At 38.4% G+C, this 21850-nt stretch overlaps 1 protein-coding gene across 1 annotated transcript in view; it reads right to left on the bottom strand.

Annotated features, from left to right (window-relative positions):
* Positions 1–4341: 4341 nt before the first annotated feature.
* The window catches only part of LOC136702235 (bromo adjacent homology domain-containing 1 protein), a 31227-nt gene continuing 13718 nt past the window's right edge, over positions 4342–21850 (bottom strand). The window contains exons 2-7 of the mRNA XM_066677205.1: positions 13996–15718; positions 12532–12905; positions 12295–12454; positions 10957–11036; positions 10213–10304; positions 4342–9941 (exon numbers count right to left, since the gene is read on the bottom strand). Coding sequence (XP_066533302.1) covers positions 9755–9941; positions 10213–10304; positions 10957–11036; positions 12295–12454; positions 12532–12905; positions 13996–15697 — 2595 coding nt within the window. The 5' untranslated portion in view covers positions 15698–15718 and the 3' untranslated portion in view covers positions 4342–9754. The remainder of the gene's footprint in view (positions 9942–10212; positions 10305–10956; positions 11037–12294; positions 12455–12531; positions 12906–13995; positions 15719–21850) is intronic.

Consider the following 21850-nt stretch of genomic DNA (forward strand, 5'->3'; position numbering starts at 1 on the left):
GTGGATGAGGGCATGTTAAAGCATACTGAAATGCGCAGGAATTCTTCTCAATCTGGCTACTCAAACCAGAGTGGGGAATTCATTTTCAAGAGGCAATTTATCTCCTCCTTCACTGAAATTCATGAGTTTCATACAAATAGGGTCACTCTGTGTATTATACAAAATTTTACTGGGAATAAACTAAGTTAAAGATGTACATGAAAATGGAGTAAAATGATACATTATAATGGGGGTTATCTGTTCTCCCTTTCATTCGGTTTATTTCCAAGTTAATTCATAATGTACTGATTTATTATCAATATAAATTAGTGGAAAAAGTGTGTGCTTTTATTTATATTTATTTACGTATTTATTTATTTATATATTTATTTTTTGGGAGGGTGGTTATTAGAGGTCCAAAGCCCTTTATGTGTAACCCAGAACTGCTCAATAAGACTGCGATGAACATTCTGCTTATGCAAACCAAGGGCTTATTAGGTAGCAAACCTGCTTAAGAGAATTCATTAAAATCTCAGTAAGCTCTGGAAGTTAATTGCCTCCAAGCAGACAGCAAGGGGGCAGGAGAGATGAGAGTGTGGTGAAGTAATGGTATCCTCGGTAAGCTCTCATTCTGTTTATCTTGCATCCAATGGATTGGTTCATAAAAACAGATGTTCCCCATGTACACAGAAAATGAATGTGTTGAATGTATTTGATTTAAGTGTGTGTATGAAATGAAAATGAGTGCAGAAAAATAAGACATATCATAGATCTCTAAACTGTGTGTGTCTGGTGGTGGTGGGGGGTGGGAGGCACATGCTTGTGCTGTGAATTGACCATGCTCTATAACCCAAAGAAGACAAGAATTGGCAGAAGGGGGCCAAACATATGTTATTAACTCATCAAAGGGAGTTTAGTTAATAGAAAAGGCCAGGTGTGAACAAATACAGCTTTGACAGAGCACCAAAGACCCCTTTAGAATGCCTTCCTGGAAACACAAGCTCAACACACACCGACATAGCATGATTACAGTTCTTGGGATAATTATTAACCAGAGGTGTTCAGGTCAGCTTCCCACTATTATCACTCTACTCACTCTACTCAAGTGTTTATTAAAATCCTTTAAGCAGGGCTCCTGTGTTGTGCAGCCATCTAGCATTAGGCTTGTAAGCACTGGCTCTCCCTCCTCCCCAAATCAGATGGTTATCAGTTGACAGAGCAGCAACAGCATTTAGTATTTTTCTCCAAGTGGTTTGAGCTGTGGAATGATGCTGTGACAGTTCAAAAAGATCCTGTGGTGCTTGCCTTTACCTTCTAACTGGGCAGCATAATGTGTGTAGGGGAGATCCAGTTAGTGCATGGGGATGGGATATAATGGGGTGGGGGTGTACTGGGGGAAAACCCTGTCTCTACAATAGTGACTAATTTCAAAGTGTTAAAAAATATATATACACGTTTTTAAGGCATTCACTATTTCAATAAAGGTTTTACTAAAAAAAAAACCAGCCTATTATCCAGTCTGTTTTTGTGCTAAAAACTGGTCTAATGTTTTTACGAAATCCCTAATGTCAGCCAAAAAAAAAAAGGGTCTCGGTTTGGTATGCAAGGCTTTCTCTCGGCATTAGGAGGTTTTTAGACAAGGAAGAAGCCTCCAAACATTGAAAAGCATGCACCAAGATGTGGAAATGTCTGTATTCCTACTCCATAGGTGGTAATACTGACTTAATTTTGATGTAGATTGAACAGACTCTAAATTAGAGAGAGCGCTAATTGCCTAAAAGTAAACATAGACCAAAAGTGCTACAAAACTAAACACGAGTACCAAATGAGTTTCTCTAGTAATTTAGTAAATAAATCAAGGGCGTTGAATTAGCGTGAATGGAGGTGACATGTTCCCACCAATATCCAGTGATTATTGAATTGTCCCCACCAATAATTAAATCCCCTCCAAAAAAATCTGATCTGTCAACGTCTCATTAACCTAGAGCTGCAGAAACAGTCCTACTTCCCTAGTAACACATATGACCAGTGTGACTGGCTGTGCCTTTCTGCGAGTCTCTGTAGTTTTGTTGTTAGCAGCGCCAAAACTGGAAGGAAAACTTTCCAGTCATAAGCGAGTACTGTGCAAGGCATTGTGCATTGTGGGTGACACATGGGTGTCAAAAGCTAGTGAGGATGACAGCAAAAGAGTAGATGGTGGACATGAGCTATTTTTCAAAGAAATGTGTAAGTCACTTAAAGTCAAGTTCGCTAATGAAATGAGTCCATCATAATAACAGCCGGCTAAAATCATCTGTAGCTATGAATAACATGGTTTGGAAATTAACTGCACAACAAACTGCCAATTGTCAGTTTGTCATCACATTTTATCACAGAGCAAAGGGAAAAGCAAAGGGAAAAAAAACAAAACATATACAAAACAAAACAAAAAACAGGTGGGTAATGGTAGATTCACAGGTCCCCACCATTCACTTACAATTTAAACTTCTGCCACGTACAACAATCTTCCTCTAACATACCAGTCCACTTTATAATACCCAGAGCTACTGAATGTAAACAAACCAGAAAGAACATCATTTCCCCACAATCATAGATGGTGCCTTTAACCTGGGCTTAACCTGAATTAACTTATTATTTTTTTGTAAGTGATACTGTATACAGAGGATCATCCTGGTGCTTTTTTTCATAAATGCAATTCTGTCACTATGTCTTAATATGCTTCCCTGCTGCTGGGGGCCTTCCACAACAAGACAGCACAGCTCCACACAGCTAATAACTTTAAAGAGGATCAGAGAATCCAAAGCTGAATCCACCCCCAGGGGCAAGAGATATACACAAGGACAACAGGCTGTACTACTGCACAAGCATGAGATAAACCAATGTAGGTTTCAGGCCACACAAAAACCATTCGCAGCTCCTGGTCACTATAAGAAGAGGTGAATACTATCCAGCATTCAGTTCAGATTGAGAACAAACCACACACATTGAAATGCACATGCAAACAAATCACTTTATAATGCAGTGGGGACACAGCTTAACAGTCAAGTGCAAAAAGTCAGGATACCTCTAGTGAAATCACAGGTTTTGCAGAAATTCTAATGAAAAAAAGTTAACAAAATAATCTACAGGGAACAAATGTATACTTGCCATTTTTTAATTTAAAACAAACATGTATTTTCTGACCTAAATGGTAATATATATATATATATATATATATATATATATATATATATATATATACATTAATTTATTTATTTATTATCTGTAACCGCTAATCCAGTTCAGGGTCACGGTGGATCCAGAGCCTACCCAGAACCAAGGCGGGAATACACCCTGGAGGGGGCGCCAGTCCTTCACAGGGCAATATACCTGAATGAGTTCAGTTCAGCAAATAAGCAGTAATTATGTGCTGAATGGGCATAAATGTGTTCGTTGTAGGTGTGCAATTTTTGATTTAGAATATCAGCAAACAATGTATTTCTCCAAGGGCTCCAAAACTGCTGTATATGACTGTATACACAGTGCATTCCAAAGGCACAGTACATTTTACACTCAAAGATCCCAACTTCCAGACAAACTGTATTTTCATTACACATGCAAAAAATGTGCATGTAATCAGTGCATATATAGCATCATGGGCAAACATTCACTCCAAGCGCAACATGAGCAAGATTTTAAGACATTTCAATCCAGAAGGAAGCCTTATGTCATTCTCAAGTAAAAATAAAGGCATCATATATTTTTTCATGCCCCCTCACCCCGTCTGTGATTTATTCACCGAAGTCAGTTGTATGACCATTTTGCAACTTCTCTATATCTCTTAGTGTAACAGAATTAAAGAACCAATAGAAATAACAGAAATAGAACATAGCGTTTTGGTTATTAAAACACCTCTGTTCTGGTTTCTCTCTATTCTCTCAAAACACAACCTAGAATAAAAGGCGAGTATAAATCAGGCTTAACTTTACCTAAATGGTGAAGCTAATAAATATTTTTGGCAATGGGCAGGGTTAACATGCCGTAGGCTGACATATGTAAATGTGTTTTTTGTGACATCACAAACCTTGCCTACAGAATTAGATCTTTTTTCACCATTGTAATAATCCCTTATTGTGTGAAATTGCCTGGAGATGGGTATTTGTTTTTAAATCCTAGTTTCTTAATCCTATGATAAAAATGTGGTTTTCTTTGATATGAGGCCTTTAAATTATTCTGATTTCAAAAGCAACTGATGACCTCTGCTGGTTAAAAACATATTTTATCTGTAACTCTTACCCAGATTTCATATTTAATGGCACTTGTGGAACACAATAAATCAATAAAAAAAACACTTCAGCCTGGTTTTAACAAAAGAATGTTTTTATAAATACTCTTTCATTTGAACAATAATCAGCAGGGATTCTTGTCATTTAAAAAACAAAAACAAACAAACAGGAAACAGAGTGCATGACAAAGTGACAAAATCTGAACAGATTAAAACATATCCCCCGGTCCCCATTCAAAAATAACTTTTAATTCATTCTCCCACTCTATCAAAATATATGTTTGCAATATGCACTAAATAACAACACAGAAAGCAAAGGAAATCTTAGCATTGGTCAAGATCAAGATGAGTCCCAAGAAGCCTAAACATCTCTTGATTTTGGTCATTGTGTTTGTGGTTAACCATGTATTCTGAACCATATAAACCCACATCAAGAAATTTCAGAGTTGGGATGTGGTCGAGCTCCATGATACAGAGGGGTTTAATGACCGTAAGTGTTTATACAACTATGCAAAATTTCACCAATCTAAAAGGCTCCTCGTAAACACCTAGGATCTGAGTCCTTATGAGAAGAGACCTGTTTAAAATTAGACTTTAAAGATCTATAGAAGATTAGATCAAAAACCCCTCTATAAAGAGCCGTTTAGCTCTGAAGGTCTTCCTGGCACATGTTGGTCATAGTGCCCAACAAGCCTCAAATAACACAGACAATTATCTGTACTTAATCAACCAGTATCACATATAAAATACGCGAAAGTTTCTTTATGCAATATGGAAAAATTAAGAAAACAGCACAGCAAAACAGCAGACGCAGTTTCCCTCTATGAACAAATAACCAGTGTTGTAGAGTGACATTTGTTGTCACCTGCTGTTCTTGGTCAAATCAGTACGCTACGTGGCTAAATGTTTGTAGGCACCTGGTCTGTCCCCCGTTAGCTGAATTAACAGTAAATGGCCTTAGAACATTACAGAGGGGAATGAACTGCAATCAACCAAGAGGCTTTACCACGATCAAATACTCCACTCGTGCCAAAAATACGGGATGGAGCTCCATCACTCCAGAGAATACAGTTCAACTACTCCACAATCCATTGCTGGGGAGTTTTATAACCTTCTAGCTGACACATGGCATTGGGCTGATGACCTTAAGCTCATGCGCAACTGCTCTGAAATGCTCCACGTACTGGACATTATAGAAGATGTAGTACCTGAATTCACCCAGAAGGAGTGTCCACAAACTTTTAGACACAGAGTGTAGGTAGAATACAGTTTTTCTAACATGTACAATAGCAATGAATTGATATTTGGCTTATTTCCTCAAACCAAACCAAGACAGCTTACAGTGAATGGGAAAGGCCACATGTAAATGCACATTACGTGATACTATGAAACAGATTCACAGCAACTGATAATTCAAGTACCTCTATCTGACTAAGGTCTGCTGACAGACGTCCTTCTGCAGTGACAGCAGCAGTACTGTACTGTTACTAGTTGCTATGGCTGCCCCACCTTTTATGCAATATACACACACAAACGGGGCACCCGAAGAAGAGTGTGCTTTGGTCTTTACCCCTTGATGCCAAAAGTCTTAAATACAACAACTGTAACTTTGAATTCTTTTACTGAAGACTTCATAACTTAAATACAAAAGCAAAACCAATCAATTATCAACAACTGAAGAAAGAAAATCTACGGCGCTCGTTGATCACAAGTATTGCAACAGCACTTTAAAACACTTTTTGAACTAAAATGACTTGTTACTTGAAATATAGATATATCATCTATATAGTTTTTATACTCAAATGTTAAATAACTTCTTTAAATAGTTACATGTCTCATAAGTACTAAAAACATTTTGTGCAACATTTTATCTCATTTGAAAGATGGTCTATTGATATTTAAATAATCAATATATGTACATATCATTATTTTTCCATTGATGGCTCCCATGTACTCTATAACTTTGGAATTCTAACCTAATAAAATTATAAAATTAAACACTTTCCATGTTGTTAGCTCACGTCCATTTTGGTTATTATTATTTTTAATTTATGATCCACATCAAAAACAATTTTTAATCCATCAAAACAATATAAGGACTTTGATTTAAATAGATTCCTCAAAAATAGTCCCAAAAATATATTGCATATTCTACCTTTAGAAATAGACTTAATAAAATATCTCATGTTTCCAGGACAAATTGAAAAACAGAGAAAACATTTTTTGTTTACAAATATGGGATCAAAAACATCTCATTTAATTTCATCCACAATATTATCATTAGAATTTTTTTTCCTTTTTTTTTTTCTTTTTTCTTTTTTTTTTCTTTTCTTTTGTTGAGAAGACCTGCTGATCAAGGTATAACCGCTGCAACATCTGTGTCAATGATGCAAAGGAATGAAACAAGTTCTGGGTATTCTGCATACATTAAACACACACACACACACACACACACACTGGAAAGCCTTCTAATCTACCTTAAAGACAAAATTCTAGTACCACTGGACACCATTTCAACGTTTGAGTAGTTAATATTTGAGTATGGATATGATATATGGTTAGTGGTTTAATACACAAAATCTATTCAAGAGCATTGGGGTAGATTTCAATCATGGAAAAAAAATTCTAATGGCCTGGGGTCTTGCTATGATTGCAGAGTACACAGATACAGAAGGTGCAATATTTACTAGACGAGAGCTGATTAATTATCACTCTTTCATTCAGAGCTTGAATTGGTTGATTTTGTTATAGAAACTCGGCACGGTTCCATGTTGAAGCACTGGCCTTGATTCAGTCAACACAATTCATAACTTTATAAACTCATTATAATTCAAGGCCATTATTCACTTATGGAGCTGATTATGAAAGCTACTTTAAGGGTGTAAATTTGACTGTTTGAGACAACAATATTATATAACTGGCAAATCTAGACTACAAAAGGTACTACAGAGGATTTAAATGCATAGACGAAAAAAATGAGCTAATGTATTGTGTAGCTTCCATAAGAAGACTATATTGATAAGATTTGTCTTAAGTATGAAAAACGCCACGTGATGGCATAAAATATGTTATGGAAAGAGTATCTGTAGAATGTAAATGTAGAGAATTAGTCACTGCAGAAAATATCTTGGCAAGTGAAAATATCTGAAATGTAGTCACTTTCCCACTATGAGATTATTGTTAAAAAAAAGTGAGATTATTTAATCTATTTCAATAACTTTGTATGTAGTGATAGTGTCTTGTTCCAATGGCAGATCATTTGTACTAAGTCATGTAACATGTAAAATGATCTGCATCAGAATAAGACACTTTATCTAGATAACAAGGAAACTATCATTGACGTGATGCACTCAATAGTGCCCTTTGTAGAGCAGTTCCTAAACATGCGTATGTAAATAAGAGAGTGAGTTACAAGCCAGCTGAGGTGCTTTGCATCTAAAACAGCTGGTTGCTGGTTCTCCAGATATGGACTGAGTTACATTTGACTAAGTTTCAATGTCAATGGTAACACTTTGTCTAGACTTCGGCTTATTCTACATTTGGGGAATTGGACTAAATAATTTAAAAAAGGATAAAAAAAAATGCCTAGAAGAGGCTTATCTTTATAATATTCTTACAACAATCTCATAAGAAATGCCAAGATAAATGTAGAGATATATATGAAGAATGCAATAGATTTGCAGAATACTGAGTATCAAAGAAATGATCTGAGACATCAGTTCAGCCCCTACATGTTCCATGTTTTGTGCAGATAACATGAGAGTCGTGAACTGTGTAATCTGCTGCATAGCTAAATGGCAAGGCCAAATCATGTTGAGATTTAATCATTTATTATTGTCTACTTTTAATCTGCTCTTCACAAAAAGCGAGCTGCAAGACATTTTCCTTCCTGATTAAATCACTGCCATGAAGGGTGTTGATAGAATCAGAGCTACGGGCCAATGTAAAGTAAAACGAGCAGCAGAGCAAATGAGATTAATAAAGTAAAGAAAAAAAAAAACAATATAGCAGACGACTGGATTAGTGCAATTTCACTAGGGTTACTAGAAGCAAGGGGAAAGGGGTACAGGCAGGATATTGCCAAATAAATATTAAAAATATAGTCATTAAATGTCGAGTGTCTCAATACAATAGAATATAATAGAAAAAGCCTTCTAAGAAACTAAACCAATTAACAACAAACATGAATCATTTCCTCTAATCTATGTCATTTTAGAGAGCACAGGCAGATACTGCAGATTCTGAAGGGATTACCAAGTGAGAGAACAGTGAATAACACTATGCTGACCTTTGGTTTATTACCGGAGTCATGTTCTTAGAGGATTGGATCGAACTAGCTGCCTACAGAGCTACCTGCAAGTAATAAGGCAAAACACTCAGAAGAATTAACAGGGAGGACAACTCCACTAAATGACATTTCATAATGAACTTGAGCTCCACTTCTGTACTACTGCATTAAATTGTAGAACAGTAAAACTCCACTCTCCTACAGGGAAAAGGAAAAGATGACCAACACACATCTGCCTCTAAAGCAACAACTTCCTCTTGTTCTTCTGACATAAAAAGCCAAAATACAGATTCTACTATGTCAGAGTTCTGCATTTTTTTTCAAACTCCAATTGAAATTTATCTAAACTTGTTCCCCTTTTAATTACACATTAAATAAAGAATATCTGATAATGATCCAGAACATTCATCTACCTCTCTCTGCCAGTGTCACAGTCCAGTGTACAAGACATATCAATGAAGAGCTATATGGACAAAGGTTTGTAGACGTCTGTAGAGTTGTAGACTATCAAAGTTCTTCCAAAAGGAAGACCATCCTCTGTTCCTCCTGCAAGGCTCTATATTAGACATTGAAGCGTTTTATAAAGACTGGATGGTGCTCAGTTGCAAGAGCATCAGTGAGGTCAGGTATTTTTGTTGGATGAGTAGTTTTGGATAAGAACATCATTTAAACTCATACAGTTGTTATTCTATTGTGATCTGTTACTCCAGAAAACACAGATCCACTTCTGTAAAACCTCATTCTCAGGGGTTTTAAACCAATCTAACTAAAGCTTAATTTTAAGAATGATAATCTCAGGCTCATGTGCCACTGTTGTAGAACGTCTCTTTGGATTGGTGAATTTTTTTCTTGGAGATAATACAGCGTATGTGCAGGTGAACTGCTGTGTCAGCAATACGTACATCTGAAAATAGATGGATGCACCTTTTATTAGAAGAGGTGTCTACAAACGTCTACAAACGAAGAGTGTTTTAAAAACGTTCAACTTCTATGAAAAACCAAATATAAAAAAAAAAAAAGCCAAGCAGCCCTTTTTGCCACTTTTGTAATGATATGGGGGATGTTGACCCCCTCTTCTAACCTCAGATTTGTTTGAAAGAAAATTAAATATTCTCTTCACAACAATAAATTAAACTGATTCAAACAAAACAGGCTAGTAGGTTTCACAGGGATCCTCTCAGTATGGAGGCTCTATATGGTTTGTGAGATGCAGTTTTGCCACTTTACTGCAGGTTCTTCAGTATGCGGCCATAACGGAAGTCGTAGACGTGGCGACAAAGGTAAACCAGCTCAGGGTCAACATCATCGGGCACAAGTCGGTGAGAGGGGATGGCACTGTCGGAGGGGCAGGGCACCACTGAGGTGTTGTCAGACACACCCTCCGATCGGCGCTTTACCAAGGCACAAAATCTAAAACACAGACAATTGACTATTAAACAACCACATTTTGTTCTCTGTTAAACTGGCTCATAGCCCTGAAGCACACACTCAACAATGGCTTTAGGGAAATAAAGAAATCCCATTAATTTGGATGGGGCCATTTTTCAATTTAACATTAGTGATAATGCAAGCTTTAAAATCATTTAAAACACTCATTATATTTGTCCAGGTTTATACTTATTTTAAGCTGTTTACTGTCCCAGTTTTGACATATACCAAATTCAGGAATGACATGTCTTACCTACAGTACTGTGCTAACGGCAAAACATAGCATCTGTCCTCGATACAGGCCACACTGTTTTCGTCTTGATGCCGAGAGGCGAATATTTCATTCTAAAATAAGGACATAAAACAATGCTAATTGCAGAGAGAAAAGTCAAACTGATATCAAAGTTCAAATAAACTCTATATAAAATGTTTCTCCTCGTGTGTAATTCAAACTTTAGTTTTTACTTTAGTGATAATTGTTAAATTAGTGACTGCTAACTTGTGACAGCAACATGAGAAAGACTAGCTATGGCCACACAAAAATTACATATTCTATTCAATGTTTGAAAGCTTTCATCTTGAAGGAGCAATGCATCATTTTCATCACCAATTGGTAATAAACAACATGAAATGAATGTGACAATCATTTTTCCCATTTTTATAAAGTGAAGAATCAAACGTGTTTGTAGGTCCTGAGTAAACCAGTTACTGAGTTGGTCCCTCAAATGAAGGCGCTCATGTTTAAAATAAGCCCTAGGTGTCAGTACAAGTCCTGTTTCGTAATGTTAACAGGAATGGTTGGACAAAATGACTGACTTCTACTTTTTGTTTCAGAACCTGGTTTGGCCTCTTATTGTCAATCCATTTACTGTTACAGTTCTACAGGAGAGGAACTTGGAGAGTGATGTAAAAGAGGATGCATATTAATGTGCAGTGTTACATGGGCTGCATCTGTGAGCTGCACATCAGGGTCATCTGGAATGAGGGAATGTCTCACCTCACAGTGCATGCTGGGATCTCTGCCTCCCTGTGTGTGTTCTGGTCGATAGTACCAGAACAGACTCATCATCAGCTCTCCTGGAAGAGAGTAATGAAAAGGTCAGAGGCAGCCCTTGAGAACACTTTAAAAATCTTCATAAGAGTATTATAAAATCTGGTTTGTTGTTTGACTAACAAAAAAAATTAAGAATGATTTGTTAGTTAAATTCTTCATTTTTGAGAATATAAAAACAAAGAAAAAAAATAAAGAGAATATAAAGCTTACAAGAAATACCAAAACAATAATGACAGTTACACAACACATAATTTGTGCAAGTCATTTAAAAGTGGTTCTGACAAGTGGTGTGACCATATACTAGACCCAACAGTCTATGATTATGGTCGCAACATTCCAGGGATGCATAACATAGCATATACGTTAACCAGTAGCCTACTGACGTAAAAAAAAAACCTTTGGAAAAGAATAGACAAAATATGTGAACAAATAAACCAAGACCAGATAAAATACATAATCAACTGGCTTACACAAGCCCAGCCATTACTGTCTGTGACACTACGTTCAAGAGTAGCAAATATCAAGCACAGTGACCTTTAACCATTCTCAAACACAAGATAAAACCAGTATCATGAATTAACTACAGACAGCGCAACTGAACCACAGATGCACACAACGGAAGTACACAACAGAACCAAAAAAGACAAAAGACAAAAGCAGCAATTTATAGACATGTCTGGAAAAAGACCCTATGTCTCTATGATTTACTGTAGATCTTCAGTTCATAAACATATGGCTTATGGAGAACAATTAAAAAAAAAAAAAAAAGAAAAAGATTAACAATCTTTCAAGTCCTCCACAAGTATATATATATATATATATATATATACTATGAAATATACATGAGCAAACCCAAGCTTGTAAAACCTACATACCACTTGTACAAGTCTTACAGGAACTGTAGCACTGGAAAAACTCCATTAACTGTATGAGTGTTGATAAGACAAAAATAACTTCATGATAGATGTTTTCGCAATCCATTATATGCATCACAATATTTAGTTTTTCTGAGAACTGCAAAAACTTGAACTGAAACAAAAGTGGTAACAAATAATATAATCAAAAACAACACTAGTTTTACATATTGTGCTGCACTAAATTCAGTTAACCAACCTTTTATGCTCTCTTAGTCTCTCTAATCTTCTCTTAGGAACATGCAGTGGGCCGGTGCACTTCCGTGCTGACCATTTTTACAGTATGCTCAGAAAATTTACCACAATAATATAAAAAAATTTTCAAATTGTCATTCCTTAAAATCAGCGGTATTTAAATATATTTAACCTGTCTTAGGGTCATCCCACAAAGCTGAGATCTTGGCCACATATGGTAAGGATTTCTTTCTTGGTCCAGAGCGCAACAACACAGTATCTCTGACCCGAATTACTTCTCCGTCTCGCTCTACTCCTTCATAACACTGTCGTAGGGCAGTCTCGTCTTCTCCCTGCAAGATAACACATTTACATATAGGAAAGTTTGTATGTGGCATATTGTGATAACCAGTAGGAAAATAAAGCTCACCGCAATAAAGACTTCTTTTTCTGTGGGTTCTCCAAAAGGGCGCCAACCATTTGTCGTTCGGTGGCGATTCACCCTTTTCTGTTGCTTGGCACTTACAGGGCTGGGCACTGGCTGCTTCTGAGACAGTTTTGAGCGCCCCCTAGCAACAGAGACGTTGGATGGTTTGGTGCTTTGAGGACATTGTTTAGGCCCTTGAAGCCTGACCTCTGTCTGAAGCCTGACCTCTGTCTGTCTGTTATCTGAGAGGGTCGACAGGAGACGTGGTCGAACTGTGGAGGATGGGGTTACCCTGGGCAATGGGCAACCAGAGAGGGGCAAGGCAGGCGGCACAAGCAGCGAGGGCTTGTGATCCTCTTGAGGTGAAGAGCAGTCTTCTGCAGAAACATTAAAACAGTATTTTTATAGTATAGACTTGCAAACTCAAAAACAAGTAATATTGTGTCTATAAATATGTTGATAGTAACAAATATATGACATTGTAAAGACGTTTGATTAGGTAAACGGGTTCCAGTCACAACTATAAGATACTACTGAGCACCACGACAAAGGCCTCCACAAAAATCTCCAAAATGGTTCTACCTGGTTTGTGAGAGATACACTAGTAAGATAAATAAATGAAAAATCTAATGTAAATACTGTAATAAATTTAATAGGAAGACACAGCTATGATGGATCATTTAAATGCAGTCCTTTGCTAATCAGAGATACCACCTTTTGTGTTTACTTACACCAGTCAAAGTGTCTATTGAGAAAGTCTTAGTCATTATTCTGTAGAGCAGCATAAATATATTTTAGTGAAAATTACAGAAAAACCTATAACATCATATCTATCAGCACTAATATGCTTTTATGCACCTAACGCAACATTAACTATCACCCTTCAAAAAAGCTGTTCCCAAATGTAGAAAATGGTAAATCTTTAGATGCATTACGATTTAAAAGATTTGAGTTGTTTATGACACCAACTGTTACACTTTAAAGTGGCACTACCATTCACACTAGCAGCGACCCAAACACATTAAGTTGGTATCAGTTGGATTATGAAAAACAGGGTTAGGGTTACAATCTTCTAAGATGAAACTTGGACAGCATGGAAAATTATCCCTGCAGACTCCTTTGAAGTCAAGCCTTACCGAAAACAAAAATGGAAGCTGAAAAGTGGACATGGTTAACACAAATATTCTTTTATAACTCTTCTGTGTAATTTTTGCTAAATACATTTTCTGCATTTGACACTGAATAATGAATAACATAATAATAACAATACGGATAATTACCAAACGGAAAAGTGGTCTCTGACATTTGCAATCCACTGTATTTCAATTAAATATTACCAGATTAGCATAAGAACATACAAATAATATTTGAGATTAGTTAATAGTAAGTTAACAGAGAACTAAATAGAGTATAATAGGTCAAGTATAAAGCTGATCTAATTTCTTTTGCTTTTTTGTCATCTCTTACCTGTTTTGATTGGATGGCTACAGTTGGAGCAGCCTGTGGCATAAGTACATGCCCTGCTGGTGACTGGCTGCATAGCACTGAAGGCATAGCTGCCGACCCTGCAGCCATCAGTGTAGCAGGGTGACCCCACCGAGTTGCAGAAGGCAGGGTGTGGAATTCCTGAGGCATGGGATACAGAAGAGGACAGCAGTTTGGACGCGGGGACTCTTCGGGCACAAAGGGAGCTGTGTGCACAAGGTAGAGGCTGCGCACCTAGGCTAGCAGAAGGAGGCCCAGGATGAGCAATGTGAACGTAGTAACTAGAGTAGCAAGGGTCTGTACACAGGCATGGGTGAGCACTAAGAGCGAGGGTGGGGTGTGCCAGTGAAGACTGAGGAACCAGGCATTCGTGCTTCACAGAGGGCACAGGGTGTTCTTCTGTATCACTAAAGGCTTTCTGCCCCAGGAACAGTGCCAACCGGTGGCAGTATTCCACTGACCCCTCTGGAGCACAACAGAAATAAGAAGGACTGACGTCTGTCTCCATTTCTTCTTCTTTCACCATCTTAAGTGGATATCCCATCATACTGCGAGACTGATACCCTGATTTGATGAGGCGGTGATGATGTGTGGCCCCATCCCACTTCAGCTTGGACTCCAGCGACCCTCTGCTCTTGCACACCGCACAGCCACCTCGTACCGAAGCTTGTTTCATGCCTTGCTTCTTAGGCTGTCGCACTCTGGTATTAGACCGTACTGTCTGCTTCCCTGGAATAACAACTTCCTTACTATCCTTTACTCGCTGCTTATTTCCCGTAGAGGAGCTGGTGAGCTTCAACAGGGCAGCAGCATTTAGTCCAGCGAGGCGTCTAGGAGTGGGAGTATACAGATTCAGCACACTGTCATCTTTCTCCTCCGACTTTCTTTTCTTGGACTGTTTGTGGCTTTGGCACGGTTCAGTCTTGTGGGCTTTTGCAGACCTTTTGGAAAAGGAGCATATCTTTGCATTATCTTCTGCAACATCAACAGGTGGTGCCTCATGCTGCTGTTTTTTGGAGAGTTTGCTGCTTAGTGGTGCATCTGTTTTTTCCAGCAGCAGGCTATTGACCGCCTCAGCATTGAGAGAGGCAAGCCGACGCTTACGAGGCTCCTGAGCTAGGATTTTATCAATAGCTGATTTGGACTTTGTGTTCAATTGTGAATGCAATGAATTCTTGGCTTTTTCTAGCTTTTTGTTACATCTGATGCGTTTTTTCTGTGGATTTCTTCCTCGAAACATGTTTGGATCCTGCTCAGGCAAGTCATTTCCCTGTTCCAAAGCATCCTCCTCCAAGCGAGTGAGTAGAACATGGCAGCTCAAGGCCTCAGTCTCTGGGGTGCTACCCCGTCCTCGTAGTGGGTAAAGCTTCCTGTTCCGCTCTTCCCTCAACTTCTTGGACACTTTTGCTTTGCCTTTCTTAGCAACATTTTTCTTTGTTCTGTTCTTTTTAGGGAAATTCTCTAGTCTGGTTCTGCTCTGGAGTGCATCGTGGATGCATCTCTTGTGCTCTTGCCCCTTTTGCTTTTTGTATTTTTTAGTCACACCCTTCAGAGTCTTGCCCTCTTTCGAACAATTCTCAGGCCAAGCTCTTCCCATGGTCTTACCATGGGACCAACCGTCTACATAGTCACGGCCCTCACCACGGCACTGGCTCAGGGAACCCTTTTTCCGAGCTTGGGTCATCACATGCTTTCAGAAAAAAATCTAAAGGGAAAAAAGAAAACATAAAATTTGACAAATGTCAGATAAAATTAAAACAAGCCTAAAAGGCTAGGTAGGGTGACTGCCAACCAAGTACTGCAAACTTATTAATAATAATATTAACTATGTCATAAACAGAACATACAGATCTTTATTCATTCACTCCATGTATTAAATACCTGCAAGCAAGTTGGTCCAGAGCCTACCTGGAATCATTGCTCGCAACACAGAAACACATCCTGGACAGAGTGCCTGTCCATCACAGTGCATCACACGCTCACAACTTTAGGCAATTTCTCACAGCCAATCCACCTAACAACAGGTGTTTTTGGATTGTGGGAGGAAACAGAAGCACCTGGAGGAAACTCATGCTGACAAAGGGAGAACACAACAATCTTCCCACAGAGATTGCCAGAGCGAAGGACTGAACCCACATCCCTAGGACCCTGGCGACTTTCCACAGAGTCCCTAAGCAATGTCTTGGTATTCCCTTGTAACTGAACACATGATAATGGCTAAGGACACTTCGGTTTTTTAGAGCCATTCATTTGGAATGCCCAGCTACGTCAAGGTAAAAGACAGCGTGATCATGTTGACGGCAATTATTGCTTTTTAAACTAATAAACTACAGAAATGTGTCATATTGTGTATGTTATATGAAAATACATGTGATTATATGGACATAAAACAGGATGAAACCATTATTCTATCTACAAAGTTTGAAGTTCCCTTTCACTACCTATGGTATGGAATCTCAATTAAGATGGCCAAATTCACTCCGAAGGTCACTTGACAGGGGACTACTGGGGTGACTGGAATGTACATTAACTGCTGAGCCACCTGCCACCCTCCCTCATTCAAAAAACGAAATAAATTTGCTATTGTCATACATATTCAAACATATTTGCAAAACACACATTTTCTATGGAAGGAGTTCATACAAAAGTAGAAAAATAATCTAGGAAATTATTTTTAAAGACAAGCCTGCTTGTTAGCAGTTAATTGCACTTTCATGTTTTTTTAGTCACTTCATGTTAGTAAATCACTCCAGGTTGCTTAATTGCATGGTCTAGTCCCCTAATTTTGCCTTGTAAATATATATGTAAATATCTGTATCATATGTTTTATTATTTGTACATTAATGTACGCTTACAGGCTAATTACTATACATGTTAATAAATGCAGTAGGCTATTAATGAACTGATTATCCAATTATCTATATATTTGTGCTTTTATTATTAACTTATTCTGCAGGCTACCTGCCAAACACCAGTTGCCTTGCACTAGAAAATGCATGTGGACACATTTTATTCGCAGGTCATTCTGCATCATTTACAGTATTTTGTACCATTTACCAACCCACTCAACATCAATAGCAAATCTGTGTAAATGTGTAAGATGATTTGTATTGATTGTTACAGATGTAACAGGGAATGACTTTATTAATCTTGCCACCACATGCTCTCCACAATTATTGATCGGCAATGGCAAGGGGACTCAACCAGACAATGATATATTGTGGTACATTGCACACAACTTCACTTAGAATCCTGATTCTATGAAATTTTGAAGAGCAAAGTCATTTTAAAGAGGACAAATGAAAATAAATATATATTTCTGAAGGCTTAAGCGCATTAATTTGTGGATCTGGATCTCCTACCAAACCACAAACTGAAACTAAACAACCTGGTCAATTCTTGTGGTCTGCTTAAATCTGAAATCATGGAATAAAACAAGTGATTTTGTGCTGCAACTTACTTATATGGCAGGTTTATGTGAGCAAAAAGAGGAAGTTAAAGAGAAAAAAAAACATTCCCACTGTCTAAAAAAACCATGTTGGTAGGTGGATTGGTAACTCAAAAGGGTGTGTGGGGTGCCCTGTGAAGGACTGGCGCTCCCTTCAGGGAGTGTTCCTGCCTAGCGCCCAATGATTCCGGTTAGGCCCCGGACTCACCGCGACCCTGAACTGGATAAGCGGTTACAGACAATGAATGAATGAATGAAGTTTCCAACTGCACTGCCCCACACCGTGTGTAGTTTATACACAGCAAATTCACCAGTGTTAAATCAACACTATTAGTGTTAACTTAACACTGAGTGTTAAATTATTACACTAACAGTGTTAATTTAACACCAATAGTGTTGATTTAACACTGGGGAATTTGCTGTGTAGCTTCTAAACAGAGGATATTCCTGCTCTTCCAACAAAGTTTCTTATTAGTGACATTTCAACTGACCACTTTATCTCTAGCTATTTTTGAACTAATTCTCTTTAAAACATGTGAATAATTACATACATTAATTAATATCATACAAATAGTGTACACTGAGCAATGGCCATATAACTTTTATTTTTAAAATTTAACTCTTCAGTCTATCTTTCTTCATAATGCAAGTTAAAGTCTCTGCATTCTGTGATTTATAGATCAAAATCTGTTCAAAGTCCAGTCACGTCCTGTAAAACTGTCAAAAATCCAAGTAAAACTGCCCTTAATTTTTAAGGCACTATTTTCCTTTTTTATTATATTAAATGTTTTAACGTTTGTTGTAAAGCATTTCTATCTCTGTTTTCACAAAGTCCTATACATCTAAATTTTACTTACTTACTAAATTTGCCTTAAAAAGTTTCCAATTATTATATGAAACCATAATGACTGAACAAGCCACTGAAGACCACCAGTCTTTCAGACATACTCTTCCACAACCTTATCATAGTCAGTCATCATCATCATCTTTTCCACTTAATCTATTTCAGGGTCGTGGTGGCAACAGGGCGAGCAAAGAAGCCCAGACATTTCTGTCCCCTGCAACTTCCACCAGCTCCTCCTGGGGAATCCCAGGCATTCCCAGGCCGGCCGGGAGATATAATCCCTCCAGCGTGTCCTGGGTCTACCCCGGGGCCTCCTTCCAGTTGTACATACTTGGTATACCTCCAGTGGGATGCATCCAGGAGACATTCTTATCAGATGCCCGAACCACCTCAACTGACTCCTCTCAATGCAAAGGAGCAGTGACTCTACTCTGAGCTCCTCCCTAATCACAGAGCTCCTCATCTGATCATGGAGAGTCACAATCATAATCACTGTGTGCACATTTTAAAATTATTTTTTATTTTTTTAATCTAATGCTCTGTGATGAATACGACAAAGAAGCAAAAGTCAGACGTTAAAGCATATTAAAGAGGAAATTCTTCCAAATTCCAAGGATATTTCCTGTTTTGATGTGAAATGCTAGGCAAATTTACTGAGTCTGACTTAGTCAAAATGGTGGATATAGGAACCAGATGTTTAAAGTATTTAATGCCACAAACGTTACCAGGATAACACATAATTGTTAAACAAATAGGTATAATAGATGTAAAATAAGGTCTGACATAAAACTAACTCTGAACGAGCTTGCTCGGGTAAGAACGAGAAAAGAAAAAGGTAAAAACCAGCACAAAACCAACACAAAGTGCATTTGGTCTCAAGATCACAAATGTGAGAACCACTAGTGTGTGAAGGGCTTTAGGTTGACCGTGCAGTATGTAAGTATGAAAGAATGAGCAAGAGAGTGAGTGAGGTGCCTCACATTTAAAAATATTCCCCTTTGTTTCTGTCAGAGGTCTACTTTAATGAACAAGGTACATTGTGCAACCCCCATGCAATGCCACTTCTAATCTCTTGTTCACCCTACATTAGCTTACAAATGCAATAATTATACTCTGGGTCTGCTCGAGTTCATCACAGATCCACACACACATCCCTCCAAACGCTTGTACACACTTCTATTCATAAGAAACTGGAGGTACATTAAGATGTATCCATTGACTCAGGACACATGTGTTCAACTGCATGAACATTCCTCAAAATTCATACCAAAGCTATCCATCTGCTGAACCGTGGAATGTAGGAGCGCCGCCGACTACCTTTACAATGAGTCGGAGTTGTGCTTGCGATCCAGAACTAATCATCCTCCGTCAGAACCTGACCTCATTAATGTTCTTACACCAGTTCTGTGCATCTGCCACAAAGCACCGGCTCATCACACACAACACTGCTAAAAAAGAGCGAGGAACTGGAGCATCAGGGAGTTCAGGCGAATAATAAACCAGAGCAGTGGGCAAGGGCATCTGCTCCAGAAAGACCACAGTTACACGTCTCTGCTGCACAAACTCAAAAGGGGTAAATTTGCAGGTGGGGGGGTTAATGCAAGGCAGTGTAAAGGTATTGGCCTATATTCCAACCAATTCTGAATATTTTCTATTAGTTGGTTTATCATGAATATTCTACTAGAGTTTAAAACAGAGTAGGATGTTTCAAATTATGCCAAAGCATGAAAAAAAAAGAAATTGAGGTGAAAATTTTACTTCAGGTGGCATTAATAAAAGCAAGAGCAGGATCCTTCTACTACAAATATCATTAGCAAAAACAGTAATTTGCTGTGATATACTCCTTTGGTAATCACACCATATACTACGTGCTAAGTCAGACACTGAATATTTAGCTGGTTTTGACAGTAAAACAGCTTAACAGTTTCTGACAGAGTTAATAACATACGTACAATTACAACCAAAGGAAGTGAAGGACAACCATTGATTATCCATCCATCCAAAATAACAGCCATGCACTGTTAAAATGGCTCTATAAATCGTGTAAAAAAAGAAAGCATTTTAAACGGGATAAGTAGACTTAAATTAATATTCTGAATAACCCCAAAACAAACCAGACATTTCACTAAGCACAGAATCAACCCGCAGAAACACTTCACATCCACTTATGCCCTAATCCTACACAACTCTTGAAAAGACGTGTTTTAGTCAATTAAAGGTGAGATTTGTCACATATGAGCGCTGCTGCTGTCGACCAGCTGCAGGTTTAATCGGTAAAACTAAGTTTTGTTGAGGCAGTAGCGATGTTTTTGGCGATGTTTAGTACAGTGTCCTCCTCTTCCTCCTCCTCCTCCTCCTCTCTGAGCCTGACACAGTTGGCTTGACGTCAGCCTACATCAGACAGGGAGAAAGAAATAACAGCCTGTGGTCCTCGGTGCAGTGAGGACTGCTGCAGGAATAACAGCACTTTACACAAGACCGAGACACGAACACACACGTCCACCTTAAACCCAGCAGCCCTTCACACTCCCTCAGCCTCCACAACTCCCTCCAGTCGCCAGCGAAACCCGCCCTCCTCACCGCTAATGTTTTCACCAAAAGAGAGAACGACAATTCGTCCTGATCGCCTTCCGTAGGAACCAAAACAAAAACAAGCACTGTTTTCAAGTCGCATTTTCACGCACCCACCGCAGTCATACTCACGGTCACAGCCGTTATCCCGGCGTCCGTCGAAAGAGTTGGGTTTATTAGTTTAAATAGAAAAGCCCGTGTTCTCTCGGAGGTGTGTGTGCGTGCGTGTATGTGAAGGGGGGGGGGCGCAGTCCTCTTCCTGCTTCGCCGATTTGCACACAACTTCATCCGCACCAATAGCGAGGCGCCCGCGCCGAGCTCCATACCGCCGCCGACCAATCACAACCGCGCCTGTTGTTGTTTCCAAGCGCTGTCTATTTGTAAATAACGAACACCACCCTTTATAACTTCAGTCCGTCACTTCTCCTCGCATTGAGGCGTGTCATGCCAACGGTAACACAGCGCACTGTCTCTAACCCCACACTCTCCTGAGACAAGTTAATAAACAGCGAGAGGTGCCTCAGAGTCCTAAAAAAGTTGAATCAACCAACTTAAAAAAAAAACCTACTGTGCAACACTGGGTGTATTTCATTGTTTGCGTCAGAAATTAGAAAACTGCTTGACACAAGGTCAAGTATACAAATACAGATATAAATCTTTTCTAGAGACTTGCTGTCAGATTTTAAATTAAAAAAATGCATATAAATTTTCAACAACCCCAAAGTTTAGATTTATAGATGCTCGAGGCAAGTCATTCCTCTCAAAGTCCAAATAAACACAAGCATTTTTTATTTTAACTCTCCCAATGAGAAGGTGAATAGCATTTTTCAAATCAGAAGCAAGAGATGAAATTGTACTGATTACCTGGGGACCGTTTTGGTAATTGTCTTTGTTGTCAGAAATTAAATTTTAAAACATCACTGTACATTTAATCTTTTTGATAAACTTTATTTTAAATTGTGCTTTTATTACTA

Source organism: Hoplias malabaricus, chromosome 7 (assembly GCF_029633855.1).
Source record: "Hoplias malabaricus isolate fHopMal1 chromosome 7, fHopMal1.hap1, whole genome shotgun sequence".
In the NCBI taxonomy this organism is placed as follows: Eukaryota; Metazoa; Chordata; class Actinopteri; order Characiformes; family Erythrinidae; genus Hoplias; species Hoplias malabaricus.